Source organism: Elephas maximus, chromosome X (genome assembly GCF_024166365.1).
Source record: "Elephas maximus indicus isolate mEleMax1 chromosome X, mEleMax1 primary haplotype, whole genome shotgun sequence".
Classification (NCBI taxonomy): Eukaryota; Metazoa; Chordata; class Mammalia; order Proboscidea; family Elephantidae; genus Elephas; species Elephas maximus.
Window position 1 is genome coordinate 50110038 of NC_064846.1, and position 15294 is coordinate 50125331.

Sequence of the window (15294 nt, forward strand, 5' to 3'; positions counted from 1 at the left end):
TAAAAATATACCAAACTAGAAAGTTTTTCTATATTTTATAAAATACCTGAAAATATCAAACCAGAAAGTCTCCCCATTCACTCCTTCTTCCCACTCCTAATTCTACCCCCTCCCTAGAGGTAATCACTGTTAGTAATTTAGTGGTTACCCTTCCACAGGGGGGATATATTTGAATTTGATTAATAGAAAAATGTGTGAATTCTGAATTCACACCAAATCTCCTGAATCTGAACCCTTGTGGTTGGGATCCAAAGAACCTGAGTTTTTAAAATAAACTTCTTAAGTAATTCCAGTGTAGCCATCCTCCTGCCTGTCCAAGGCCCATAGGTGGAGTTTAGAATCAGACTGTCATAGGTTCAAGTCCCATCTCTTCCGCTTGCCAACTGTGTAACCTTGGAAAACAAATTCCATCTCTGAGAGCTATAACACAAGGCTATCTCATAGGTTTACAGTGGGAATAAATGCAATAATGCTTGACATATAGCAAAGACTCATTCATGTTGCTTATTGCTAATATTATTATAAGGGTACTGATCTAGGACAGGGATTCTTACATATTTAGGAGATAAATGAACTTAGATGGAAAAATATTCCATCTTTATTTTCACCAGCCTCTAACTGAAATTTATATTTCTATTACAAACGCAGCGGACCGATCACGGCAGTATTAGCAGTGTTGTTGTTAGGTGCTGTTGAGTTGTCAATAGAAACCACAGACAGTTTTATGTCACATTTCAGTTATTAGAGGTATCTTGAAGCTTTTTTCACACCCAACATTATTTTGCAATTACAATGGTTACTAGACCTGTATCTAGATCTTGTTATTTACTACATCAACAGCAAGTACTTATATAATGATTTTTTATTTTCAATATTTCCGTAACTGCATTGTAATATAATTGATTTCCTTTGTAGTCCTACATGTTTTCTCTTAAGAATTTTTCAACATTATTCTGAGAAGGGGTCCATAAGTATCACTAGAATGTCAAAGTCTATGGCACGAAAAAGGTTAAGGACCCCTGATCTAGAAGGTTTTAATCCCTTATCAGCTACACGATTTTTCAAATCTATGGTGAACAATTATGATAGGTTTCAAGAAGATAAACTGCTTTTCCCAGCTAAGAAAGTTAACAAAATTAAATGACGATGGTAGGGAAATGAACTGGCCTAAAAATCGCTGTTATGTGTCTTGATTTGAACCTGACTAGACTGTAGGTGCTTACAGGACAGCTACCTATTCTCTAGATGTGATTTATAACCTCTCTGTGCCTCAGTTTCCTCATCTCTTAAGTGGGGATGATGGTAGTATCTAACTCACAGTGTTGTTGTAATAGTTAAACTGGATAATGTCATCTAAAGCACTTAGCACTGTGCCTGGCACAGGGTAGGTAATTAAAAATTCAGTTATTATAATTCTAAAAATTATACCAGATTTGTCAATTTTCTTCTTGGTTGCCCACAGTACATGTAAAATCTTTAAATATAGGAGTCAGATAATCACTGACTGCACACTTTTTTTTTTGAATATGTAATCTTCTTAAAGCAGATTATATGTTTTGTAAATGTTTGATAAACCCATTACAAAAAGTCACCCAATGGTTAAAGGCACAAGCTTGAAGTCAGAAAGTGGCTGTTTCAAAGCTGACCTCCTTCACTTACTGCTTATGTGACCCTGAGAGCTTCTTTAACTTTTTCAAGCCCATTCTATCACGGGAATCATAATACCTACTTTATAGGGTTGTTGTGGGGATTAAATGAGATAATATATGTAAAGTGCCTGGCACATAGCAGGGAGTCCATAAATGGTATCTATTCTTCTTTTTCTTACTAATTGCTGAATGCATGGCAAACTTGTGAAGTAGGGATGTTTCCTTAATGTTTCACACACAGTCCTCTGAGACATGGTCCCTGAACCCCTTTCCAACCTCAGCTCTCACCACTCCATCCCTCACATTTTGTTCTCCAGTAACAGTGAACTCCTTTGTACTCCATTCCCTGGCCCCTATTCTCTCTACCTAGATCGCCCTTCCCTCTTTCCAAAGCTAACCCCTCTCCATGCTCCTGCAACATGTGCGTGAGTGTGAAAGTGAGTGCATGCATACACACACACACACACACACATGAACATACACATACACCAGACCTCTGTCATCACTTACCACTTGTACTGTTCTTGTCTCTTTACATATCTCTCTAGCTAGGCCATGAGTCCTTTGGGGGCTTGGGCTTATTTACCTCTGAATTTCCACTAGCACCGTACCTGGCACAGGGCAAGTGTAAAGTAAGTGACTATTGAATGACTTCCTCTGAGAATGAGGCACCCCATATATCCCCTTTCTGCTCCACCCAGAAAGACGCCAGCTCTGTCTGGAAGCGGGGCCTCCCTCTGCTCTCTGGGTTTATGCAAGAACGTTTTGCTTCTTGGAGTCTCTCCATCCAACACAATACATGTCAGCAAAGCAAGGCTTCATAGAGGGGAGCCAAGGAGGCCCTGCCCAGTCAGCCTTCCTGCAGAGGTATGCTATATGTCAATACAAGCTGGACTTGTATGCAAATACCAGCAGGTTGCTGAACTCTATCTCTGAACTATCTAGATTTTTCTGTATCTAAATTATATTTGCTCTTGATCAGCCTGGATATAGTATGCAAAGCTGTGCTGAATTATTAACAATACTGCTTGAGAGCAAAGACTACAACAAGGGAAATGTCAAGGGGACAAAAATCTTGAGTTTAATGGTGCCAAATGCCAAGGAGGAAATACTGCAACCAAGGGCCCCGTCACAAGGTTATACACAAAGATGAGTGGACTCAGGCAAGTATGGAAGCAAAGGGTCCCAGCAGTTCTCCAAAGACAACTTAACCATCTATGAATCTCATATATTTTGCTATCATTATGTTTAACATAAAATAATTTTAAACAAGAGAAAATAATAAATATTGTAATTAAAGAACAATTCAGTAGGCTATAAATCTATACAATGCATATGAGATTTCATATTCTACCACCTGCTCTGGTTTTACCCAGGAATATTAAGAAGATGAAGAAGAAGGAGGTAGAGACAGAAGACCAAGAAGAAAAGAAAACAAAGAAATGAACACCTCTATAGGACTGGATGTCTTATATCGGAATCGACTCGACGGCACTGGGTCTGGGATAGGACTGGAGTTTGGTAGAACAAATAGAGAATGCTCAGCAGTCTGGCGAGGACACAGGGGCCATACTCTCAGTTCTGGTGGTCTGGTCAGTCATCTCCAAAGTCTCTTTCATCTCTAATCTTGGAATCCTGTCAAGAGCCAGGGATACAACTTGTTTCTGGTTTTCTGCCCACTACAGCAGAGTACTGTCCCCTCCATTTCTGCAAATTGTGGAGCCCCACATAAGACTCATAGGGCCCTGAGAACAGAAATTAGTTGTCACCCTTGCTCATAATCAGATGTTTGTGGCACCTGGAGGAAACTTCCTGTCTGTTGCTGTTGTGTTCCATCAAGTCAATTCTGACTCATAGCCACCCTATATGACAGAGTAGAACTGCCCCCATAGGGCTTCCTAGGCTGTAATCTTTATGGAAGCAGATCGCCAGTCTTTTCTCCAGCAGAGTATCTGGTGGGTTTGAACCACTGACCTTTTGCTTAGCAGCTGAGTGTTTTAACTTCTGCGCCACCAGGGCTCCTCAACTTTAAAATCTATGGAAGCTCAATCTACAGGGTCTCAGGCAAGTGGAGCTTCACTAGAAAAAGAATGGCTCCAGCCCTGATTGGTATCCAGGCCTACAGCTCAGTGACAGAGTCCTCTTTCCTCCAACTCTCAGAACAGATGTACTTTGGATTCCACTAGGAGGCACCTCTGGTGACCCAATCAGGGAGTGTTCAATGTCTTGGACACAAGATGGCAGTATATACTGCTCTATTTTAAGGTCCATGGACAGATGAATGAAGGGAGCAAAAGCAGGGGTGGAGAGAGCTGACCCAAACCAAAATCTACTTGAGTTTTGTGTGAAAACTGAACACCATTACCATTTAAAATTTTTTCAGGAACCTATAATTACTTAATCTTGCACATACAAAGTATTCCAAGTCTCCAAGAACAGAGACACCCAGGAAGTCTACCACTTGCACACCCAGCACATCCCTACATTTCACAAAACTGGGGTATGACCCAGGGCACTAACCTCCCCGGCTTTCTTCAGATGTGTGGTTTTACCATACCTCAGCTCTAGAATCATCCTGTCCTCAGAGCCAAGAACTTCTCAGCCCTCTAAGGGTACTTTACTCTTTTTCTCCCAGTGTCTTTCAGGTACATGAATATCTAATCACCATATCTCTTGAAAGGGGCAGGTGGAGTTCAGAGAAGAGGGGGAAGAAAAATTTGGAAAATGGGAAGGATAAATGAGGAGAAAGGGATAAAACTGAGGAGAAAGAGGGACTGCTGGAGTGAGGGAAGTGAGGGGAAAATAAAGTGAGGGAAATGAAGGAGGAAGAAAGAAAATGGGGGAGAGAAAGGGGGAAAGGGGGAGAAAAGTGGTTAGTGAAGAAATAAGAGAAAACAAGGGGAAAATAAAGTGAGGGAAATGAAGGGGAAAGAAAATGGGGAGAGGAGAAGGGGGAGAAAAGTGGTTAATGAAGAAATACAGAAAATGAGGAGAAAACAAATGAGAGAAGGGGGGCAAGGAAAAGGGGAAGAGAGAGGACAGGAGGGAGAAAATAGGGAAAATGAGCTAAGTCAGAGGAAAAAGGAAAAACGAGAGTGGGAGAAGAAGGGGGGCGTTGAGAAAAGAGAAACAAGAGAGGGAGAAGAGGCAGCGCAGAGGGAAGCCTGTTGGGGAGCTGGCATTCCAGGAAGCCAAGACTGAGATCTCCCCAGACGTGGTTCAGGGAAGACAGAGGAGAGCAAGTGTAGAAAAAAATGGACGATAAGTGAAGTGAGAAGTACAGGACAGAAAGTGAGGCTACTTTGAGCGTGCCTGTGTGAGTTTGGCGTAAAGCATTTATTGGCTGCTCCTGATGCGTGCCTGGCACTGACTCCCGCCGAAAACCGGCTTGGTGGGGGAGGGGGGCGGATTAAGGCTGTGACAGGACGGGCTGTAGCGGGCGTTGTCTCTCCTGTAGGGGGACCCGGGCGCGGTAGGCGCCTCCGGGCGAGCGACATTTCCCCTCCCGCGGAGCTGGGACTTGCAAGGCAGGGCAGCTAGGGCGGCGCGGCGGCCGGACGCGCTGCTTGTAGATTTCAGGCGGAGGATGATCCCTGAGCGCAGAGAGAGCCCGAGAAGGGGCGCCAGGCGCACAGAGAGAGGCAGAGCCCGCCGGGCTCCCGAGAGCGCGGGCGACGGTGCGAGAGCCGCAGGCGGTGTGGACGCTAGGGTGCGGGCGGGGGCGGGGGCGGGGGCGGGGGCAGGGGCGGGGGCCTGCGCCCGCCGGGGAAGCCGCGGAGGCTCGCTCTCCGCCGGCCCCTCAGGAGTAATTTACATGCTGTCACAGCCCGGCGCTGACTCCAGGGCGTGCAGCTCGCTCCCTTGCTCACTCGCGCTCAGCTCCTGCCACCGCTCAGCCCGCACAGCCCAGGGGAGCCCGAGAGCGGGAGAGCCAGGGAGCCGCCGAAGGAGGCAGTACAGGAGGGAGGGAGCGAGGGCGCCCTGCTGCCAGCCCTTCCTGCCGCCACAGGTCCGCCCTGAGCCTGGATCACACTTGGGAAACTTGGGACTCGCTGGGGCTGCGTGTGGCACCTCAGGGGGGCGACCCCAGCCTCCGAAGAGGAGAAAGAGGAGGAACTGAGCCTGAAGGATCTGCTCCTAGCTGTTTGTCCAGCTGTTTCTATTCGCACCCGGGGCAGCCCAGCCAGAAGAGGGCCGAGTAGAGGGTGGCCGGCTTAGGCGCTAGTTGCCAACACTTCTCCTCACAGCTTGTCTTTTCCAGGCACCCTGGAGTCCCCTCAGGCCAGTCCAGAGGGCGCGCACCTGCCAGCCGCCCCTGACCTCTCAGGCCGTGTAATTCTCGAGCCCGAGGAGATGGCCCTGCCCAAGACCGACTGCCGCTCACCTGTCGGCCTTGACTGCTGCAACTGCTGCCTGGACCTGGCCCACCGGAGCGGACTCCAGGGAGACAGCAGCGGGGAGAACAACAACCCGGGTAGTCCCACTGTGAGCAACTTTCGGCAGCTGCAGGAGAAGCTGATCTTTGAGAACCTCAACACCGACAAGCTCAACAGCATAATGCGGCAGGATTCCCTAGAGCCAGTGCTGCGGGACCCCTGCTACCTGATCAACGAGGGCATCTGCAACCGCAACATCGACCAGACCATGCTCTCCATCCTGCTCTTCTTCCACAGGTGGGTGGCGGGGCACACGGGAGGCGGTGGGGGGGGGGCATGCGGTCTCCACTCGAGCCAGCCTCTGCTGGACCCTTACCTCTGACAAAAGGGGCAACCAGGAAGTTGGTGAAGGGCACTGGAGAGATCAAGCTCCCAGGCTGCCATGGCTGAATCCCATGGAGCTGAGAGGAGGCCTGTCAGGTGCAAGCCCTACTATGAACGGTGCCTGCAGAGGCTTTCCTGTGGGGCCCAGAAGGTGGGCAGACCCCTGGATGGTTTGGGGGTAGCCGATGGTATCCCTTCCTCAAAGGCATACATTTCCACAGCCACTTTGGAGATTCTGCCATGAGATGCTCTTGCTTCTCAAAAGCCCTAATAGAAATGTGCCAACTCGGATCGAAACCACAAGGGGGTTTAAATTACTGGTGGCCCTGACTGACAGTGAGAGCAAGCAAAATTTCTAGATGAATTAAGCTACTAGTGGTGTTGGAGAGGGTGGAGAATAAGAAAAATCAGAGACCTGCAAGAATTTTTTGAGACTCTGGATCGAGGGAACCCACCCCCTCCATGGACCACAGCCTTGAATTTCAAATGACGGCTAAAAACAGCCCCAGAGAGTATCCTAGGACACCTCTTTGAGTACCTCAGGAACTTTGTGTGGATGTGCGTGTGTCAGAGTGTGGGTCAGACTTTCTAGAAATCCTGCTGGGGAGGCAAGGAAGAGAGAGGAGAGGGGAAACACAATGGGAAGACCCAAGGTGGCCACTGTCCCTCAGTCTGAGGGAGTCCTGGTAAGGGCCAGCCTGGGGGAACAACTAAGGCAATTTAGAGGCAGGCAAGGTGATCTCAAGAAACCCTGGCATTTGGTGTTCTTAGAGCCATCAGGACAGGGCAACGGTATATGGGTGTGGAAGAGTAGATTTTATTCTCCCCCACTAATGCAGGTTATGTAAGAGAAAGAGACTCCCCACTGTCTCTTGAAGGTTCCTTCTAGCTCTGAGATTCTAGGACATGGGCAAATGGTTTGCCTAGTTAAGGTACCAGCCAAGGAAGTGGTACTCACGATGATAAGAAATTCAGGGCACCCACAAAACATTTGGATGGCTTTTCCGTGACACACAAATAGGAAATTTTAAAAGCAATCGAGAAAGACAGGAGCTACCTTCAGTGCTAAGACCAGGTTTGCCTCCCTTTGCCCCAAAACAAATCCACCATCACCTCCCCTCCTGCTCCTAACCTCAATGGGTTTGAGGCGCCTGGACATGCAGGACTGCCAACTTGGTTAGCAGTATCATAACCGGTTGTATTTCTCAGCTACTTTCGATACATGGAAGCCCTTTCCTGCCTGTTATTTCACTTTAGACATCAAATTATCTCATCTAAAATAAACCAGGCCACGAACGGAACAGTTTGGGAGGGAATCTTCATTTCTGGTGAAAGACTACTAACAAGTGTATTCGGATCACAGACGCTGAAACCCTGCGGAGCGAAATCCTTAACAAGGTTCCTAACAATTTTGCATGACTCTGTTGGAGAGTGACAGCAGGTGGGAGTGGAGGGGAGGGGTGTTGGGAAAAACCTAGAAAGAGCCAGTGTAGCATTAGCATTGTTTAAGCTGGGAAAGAAACTGCCCCCTAAACGGCTCTCCCTTAACTCCATCCAGAAGAATCTGGTGAAGTGTGAGAGGGGTGCTTCCCTAGGTTCTGGGTCTAGGAGGGTCGGACCTGGGTGAGTGGAGTGTGAAGCTGAGAGTCTGAGAGCCTGAGATCACAGTGTTCACGTGTGCCTTGCCTTGGAGAGGTTTTCTGATTGTCTGGGCTCCTTGAATGGAAATACCTCCTTTGTCATATACTTCACGGACACCTATTTATTGACTCTTGGTTCTTGGCAAAGCCTGGAAATGCTATGGGGTAGAACTGATGCTGAGGGCATCAGTGGAGAGAAGAGGAAGGATTGTTGAGGAGATTGTATCTGAGCACCCTGCCTCCTGGGATCAGAGCAGCTCAGCACCCTAAATAGCTGAGAAGCTAAAAAGCAAGCCCCCAGTCTTCCTTGAGGTGGGAGAGTGACAGGGTCGTGTGCTAACAGCCTTGTATTTCTAACAGGACAAAACGTTCTGTCATTTCCCTTGACAACAGGGACCCTATAGACTGGGGATCCTGAATTTGGTTTAGGTTTGCCCAGAATGACATGCTTATTAGCAAACGAGGAGATCATTGTTGTTGGTTATTATGGGACCTCTCCAATGGCTGGGCTGGGCAGCCTTCACTTAAGTAAAAATCTCCTCTCTTTCTTACTTCATTTATTCCCTGGGTTTCCATCTTCACATTTCAGCCATTGTTTTTACTTCTATTGCATTTAATCATTTGATGTTTCGATTTTCTGTTTGGGCATCTTTCCCCCTTGAATTTGCCTACTTTTCAAGGCCACCTCTTATCCTGGAGAAGCTACTTTCCCTGCCCCGCCCCCGCAACTCCTGCAGCCCATCCCCTTGGGAAGAAGGGCGAGGCACATTCTTGATTTGTATCTGGTTTGTCTGCTTTGACCTGTCTCTGCCTCCCAACCTAACTCTTGGTTTCTTTGGAGCACAAGAGTATAAGCAGTTTGAGGGTAAAAAACAAAAAACCAAACCTGTTGCCATCAAGTTGATTCCGACTCATAATGACCCTTTACCCCAAACCAAACCTGTTGCCGTCCAGTCAATTTCGACTCATAGCGACCCTATAAGACAGATTAAAACTGCTCCATAGGGTTCCCAAGCCTGTAAATCTTATGGAAGCAGATTTTAACATCTTTCTCCTGCGGAGCAGCTGGTGGGTTCAAACCACCGACATTTCAGTTAGCAGCGGAGTTCTTTAACCACTGTGCCACTAGGGCTCCTGCAATTTGAGGGTGGGGCTTGATTTTCCCTCAGCTTTCAGTTTTTTTTTTTCAGTTAGGCAGTTGGTACTCAACAAAGGTTTTTTAGTTGGTTGACTGCTTAACTGCTGGTGTGGTCCCATGTAAAGATTTTACAACTTTAACCTAGTCCTGCAAAACCCTTATTAAGGTTCGAATGTGGTTTTCTCAGTTTCAACCACATGCAGGAACTCTAAAAGCCTGGAAGAAGTACTGATGGACATTGTCATCTGTATACACACAAATCATCCTCATTGGTAATGAAGCAGCCCTGGTGGCACGACGACTGAGCACTGGGCTGTTAACCAAAAGGTTGGCTGTTTGAACCAACCCAGCTGCTCTGCGGGAGATTTGCTCTTGTAAAGATTATATTCTAGAAAACCCTATGGGCAGTTCTACTCTGTCACGTGGGGTCACTATGAGTTGAAAATCAACTTGATGGTACACAACAACAACAGCAGTAATGGGCCTGCAGCTTGTTGGTATGGAAATAGTGCCTTTAAACTGTTGGGAGGAAGCTGTGTATTTTAAACACCATCCTTTCCATCTTATGTTACATAATACCTAAAATTGAGTGTTTACAGTGTTGTTGTTGTGTACCATCAAAACAATCCTGACTCATAGCGACCCTATAGGACAGAGTAGAAGTGACCCGTAGGGTTTCCTAAGCTGTAATCTTTATGGGGGTAACCCTGGTGGTATAGTGATTAAGAGCTATGGCTGTTAGCCAAAAGGTTGGCAGTTTGAATCCACCAGGTGCTCTTTGGAAACCCTATGGGGCAGTTCTACTCTGTCGTATAGGGTCGCTTGCTGTGAGTCAGAATTAACCGGATGGCAACGGGTTTCGTTTTTTTGGTTTTTAATCTTTATGGGAGGAGATTGCCAGGTCTTTTCTCCTGAGGAGCTATTGGGTGGATTTGAACTGCCAACCTTTCAGTAAGCACCCCAGTGCTTAACCATTACCCCACTTGGGCTTCTTGTTTACTAAGCATTAAATGAAATTATCTGTATAATCTCATTTAATATTTACACCAACCCTATGAAATGCACACTATCATCACCCATCTTCATTTATCACCCTTCTTTATCTTATGAAGAAGGAAATCAAGGCTTGGAGAAATTAAGTAACTTGACCAATGTCTCACAATGAGGAGCAGAGCCAAAACTCCAACCAATATCAGTCAGACACTAAAGGATTGTCTATGAAAAAAGAATTGCTAAGCAGAGATAAATGTGATCCCCGGTCTTACCCAAATGCTCAAAATGTCCTCAGTAGATAAGGTAACCAACTGTCCCGGTCCCAGGACACAAAACAAGACTTTCAGTGCTCAAAATGGGACAGTCCCAGGAAAATTGGGATGGTTGTCACCCTATTATAAGGGTCCACCACCTTGTTGTTTGAATATGCTTCTAATACTGGAAAACTCAGCAGGGAGACAGAAAATGTTGGGAAAATAGCTGAATTTTCCATTTCAATGTAGCATATTTAAAAAAAAAAACTTCTTAGTTGGAATTTGAGGGGCCTTACCTCTGTTTTACCTCTGTGATCTGTAAGATGTGGCAGGCTAGAGTGGGAGCTTTTGCAATGTTCTGTTGTTGTGATTGTTGTTATTGCTGTTACCTCGAATTTATTTCTAAGATTTTATCCAAAACTTCTTAATCAGCTGTATTCTGCCTTTGGGCCCAGAGCATACCTGCCAAGTGTGATCTGAGGTACTCTGAATCTGAGTTCCCTTCCAGCTCTAAAAGCCCTAGAATTCTACATTTGAGCCTCTGACCTGGCAACAACTGGTTCCCACACATAGATGATCAGAGAATAATAGTAATAACAATAACAACAACAATAGCAAACGTTGCTAATTATTTTGTGTGTGCTAATTCATTTCACATCATTTAACATTCTTTATCAGCTGCTAACTTAAAGGTTGGGCTGTTCGAACTCACCCCGCGGCCCTGGGCGATCTGCTCCAGTAAAGATTACAGCCTAGAAAACCCTATGGAGCAGTTCTACTCTGTCACATGGGGTCACCATGAGTCCAAATAGGCTCGACGGTACCAAACAACAACAACAATTGAGCTGATGTATAGTAAAAAAAGAAAGGCTATAGATTTAGAGATCAGGTTTCCATGAAAAGTTTGCTTAAAAAATTATTTGTACTTCTCTAAGTGAGCCTTTTTAAGTGAGCCTTGGAGCCCTGGTGGCACAGTGGTTAAGTGATATAGCTGCTAACCAAAAGGTCGGCAGCCTGTATCCACCAGCAGCTCCTTGGAAACCCTATGGGGCAGTTCTACTCTGTCCTATAGGGTCACTATGGGTCGGAATTGACTCAACAGCAATGGGTTTGTTGTTGGGGTTTTTTTGTTTGTGTTTTTTATTTTTTTGGTTAAGTGAGCCTTAAGGAGTCCTGTGACACAGTGGTTAAGCGTTTGGCTGCTAACCGAAAGGTCAGTGGCTTGAACTCACCAGCCACTCATGCGAGAAAGTTATGGCAGTCTGCTTCCGTGAAGATTTACAGCCTTGGAAACCCTATGGGGCAGTTGTGCTCTGTCCTATAGGGTCGTTATGAGTCGGAATCAACTCAATGGCAACGGGTTTGTTTGTTTGCTTTTTAAAGTGAGTCTTAGGACTAATTGAGAGTGGTTTCATAAATGTGTGTTCCTGGGCCTGACTTCTGTAGAGATAGCCATTTCCGTGATGTGATTTGAGAGGCAAATATACTCTCCTACCTGCTAACTGTAGTGCCTAAATTCATATTTTAAGGTTCAGTTCTCTGTCCATGTACCATATAAAAATCCTGGCACATAGGACCAGTGGTATGCAGACCACACCTTGAGAAACCCTGAATTAGAGATTGCAACCCCTTGTCAACTAATTTGCCATTTGATTTTGAGGATGGAGTTCTTTCTTTGCTGGAGAGAGGTTTTGAGTTTCTACGTGGTTAAGCCTGTCATTCTTTGCCTTTGTGGTTTTTGCCTTATCAAGCTTTGAAGGTCCTTCCCTGGCCCAAGGTAATTTAAAATAACTATATTCTGAGTGTTTAGTGGTCCGACAAAGAATAGTCACTCTTGGATTAAGGTACATTCCCTGTTAAAAACCAAATGCATTTACAAACTTAACATTCAGGGTTTGGATGCCTCATGAGAACCCCAACATGTAAGAAATGGTCTTTTTGCTGAAGGACAAATATGAGTTGCATGTGCTAAGAGGCTAGTATGTGGAGCCCATCCTTTCTCTGGTGAATGAACCTAGTGCCCTACCCAGCACCTACTTTTCAACACAACTTCTGGTCTTCTACTCATAGTCAGTCAGGCCACACATACGTAGTAACTCTCATGAAATGACCAAATGTGTGTTTCTTTGGAGAAAATGCCCCTCATTGATTCAGCTGCTGGTGCTAGTTAGTGATTCCAATAAAAGAAAGCTAAGAAGTTCAGCAAAGTGATGGTGTTAGCGAAAAATTGATGTTTTGTGAGGGGAATGATATATTGTCAGGATGTTAATGAATTTGTGGGTTGTCAAAAGTTTAGTATGTATCCCTTATGAATGGCCAGGATCTACTGTACCTTTTAAAAGAGTGACATATGACACCATTACTCACCATTGGCTACTTTACATGGATTTGTTTGTCAGACCCTTGTTTGGGGTAACAACTTACTGGGAGAAGCATTCTATGGGACTGGGACAGAGGAAAGCCAACTGTGGAGAGAAGAGGTAAAGAGACAAGGCCAGAGTCGATGAAAGGTCTAGCCTGGGTGGGCAGCATGAGGGAACATGGAAAGAACAGCACGAATTTCACCTACTCCTCAGTTTTGCCCACACCTCAGAAAACAGCTCTTCACTGGATGACCTTATTTTCCCTTGCTGCCTAAAGAGAAGGTTAACACTCCTGCTTATATTTGCACTTCTAGATAAACCAACAAGCTTTCAATTCCAGGTAGAATGTTGGCTCCCTTCCAGAACAGGTCCTGAAAGCCTGGGTAAGTGGTGATGGCTGGGTCTGGCCAAGGCTGCCAGTGTCTCAGGGTCCCCTTGAGTGACTGAGCTCAGCATAACACTTGCCCCCATCGTGTGGGTTTGTTGAAAGGAATGAATGTCTGCTATGTCTGCACCCGAAGGTGAGTGTTGCTCTGTGTTTGTTAATTGCGATTCTGCTCCTACCTGAAATTTTTTCTTCTTATGTAAGGCATCCCTCAAGATAACTACAAAACCGTAATCTGCCATGGCTGGCTAGGTTTATGTAACAAATTGGGTGGTGTCGTGCAATAGCCTCTCTAGCCCACAAGAAGCCAACGTGCTGAGTGGGACTGAGGCTTGAGCCCATTTGGTGGGGCACTTTGTGTGCCTAGTGCACTCAGGGGAAAGCATTCCATAACCACAGGGGTCATAAAGATTAAATTTCCCTTTTAGATGAAGGGACCAGTAATAGTCCAGGACATGGTGTGCTGTCCCAATGCCTACAATAATGGGATAAGGGTTAGGGCTTCACCGCAGTCTCACAGCTTTGGCAGACAAGACCCCCCCATAGAACCCCATGGGCTAATGCGAGGCCTGCGAAAGCCAGTAAGGCTAGATATCAGCTGCAAAGCAACCTAGGTCTGAAGAGGAGTCAGGTCAGGAAAATGGCTTATGGAGGCCACCATCTACCAGGGTGAAATTCAGCTTAGGTAAGGAAGTGGAGTGGACACAGATGGAGTCTGTGAGAGTTGAAAGTAACTTTCATGCTTTTCCAAATGCTAATCCAGGCAGGAGGGAACCTTATCAGCAGACAAGGGAGATTCACTTATACCTTATGGCTAGAAATTCCTACCCCAAAGTAGGTAAGATTCCAGCCAGTGAAGGAGACTGAATAGGAAGCTTTCCATTGTAGAGACACTAGCGTCAAGAAAAACAAGAGCTGGAAGCATGTTTGGTCAGTGATGACCCAGGCACACTATCAGCCTTCCTCTCATGGGAGCCATTTTCCTCGAATAGGCCCATCCTGAAATCAGGGCGCTGCCAGTAAAGAAACACAACAGGGACCTTCTCCATCCTTCCTCTCAAGCTACTTCCTCTTGTCTTTTCTTCAGGGGAGATGGAGAACAGCTGCTAACAGCTTAGGGGTCTGGCTAGGATTCCCACTCTGTGCTATCTAGACCAGTGATTGGTTACAGTGATCCCTGAGGAAGAAGGGGGTGAGAAGTGAGAGGAAGGGGTATGGTTCCAGGGGATCTTTCCTGGCTTCCCCCCTGAGCCCCCCTTCTTCAGCGCTCCCATTTAGCCTCACTCCCAGACTAGGCTGGGACCAGGCTAGCCTGAGGGCCCTGACTCATATCTCATATAGCATCTTATGTAACAGCCAGGTTACTGAGGCATCAAGCTTCTGCTTGCTCCATGGCTGGCTTCCCCGGGGCTTGGCATTTGGAAGCCTGCTGGGGGTCTAAGTCGAACTCATCATACTTCTCAAAGAAGAGCGCCTACTCTCCCTAGTATACAACAGTTTGTCTGCTCAGAGGTAAGTGCCAGGCTGCAGAGATGATTCCCCCCAGCCTCCACACTCAGCAGCAAATGTAAGCAGGCAGGTGAGCTGGGGTGGACCTAATTTGGCTTGAGGCATTTTTTGGGGGGAGGGCTCCTGCTATCACCTGATAGTATAGCTGCTAAAGGGATGGCCCAATGCACTTGGAAGGGTCCCAAAACAGGTCGCAGAAGTCTTTCTTCCTTTTATATCTGCTTGTTGGTTCAGGGACTGTTCTGGGGACCCCCAGAGTGAGTGACATCAGGTGGAAGGGGGTACTAGAAGCTGGGAAAATTCTTTAAAGGAAGACCCTTAAAGAGCCAATTCCCAGTCCATTCTCCATGAAATCTCAAAGTCCCCGAGGCTGGCATAAATTCACAATGATTCTCAGCTTGCTTCCCGGCCTATTCAGAAAATTATAGGTACTGGCTTAGAGCAACCGAGTCTACCTACAGTTAAAGTCAGGATTGCTGTATTCTATGGAACATTTCCCTAATAAGCTAATTTGACTATCTCCATCAATCTAATATTCCATTGGATCCATTTGTGACTAAACCAATAGTGCCTCTTGCTCCCTTCCCTCGTCTTTGCCTCAGC

The 15294-nt window shown here is 46.2% G+C and overlaps 1 protein-coding gene across 1 annotated transcript in view; it reads left to right on the forward strand.

Moving 5' to 3' along the window:
- Window positions 1-5140: 5140 nt before the first annotated feature.
- TSC22D3 (TSC22 domain family member 3) overlaps window positions 5141-15294 on the forward strand; it is a 62023-nt gene continuing 51869 nt past the window's right edge. Inside the window, exons 1-2 of the mRNA XM_049871837.1 lie at window positions 5141-5326; window positions 5911-6322. Coding sequence (XP_049727794.1) covers window positions 5236-5326; window positions 5911-6322 — 503 coding nt within the window. The 5' untranslated portion in view covers window positions 5141-5235. The remainder of the gene's footprint in view (window positions 5327-5910; window positions 6323-15294) is intronic.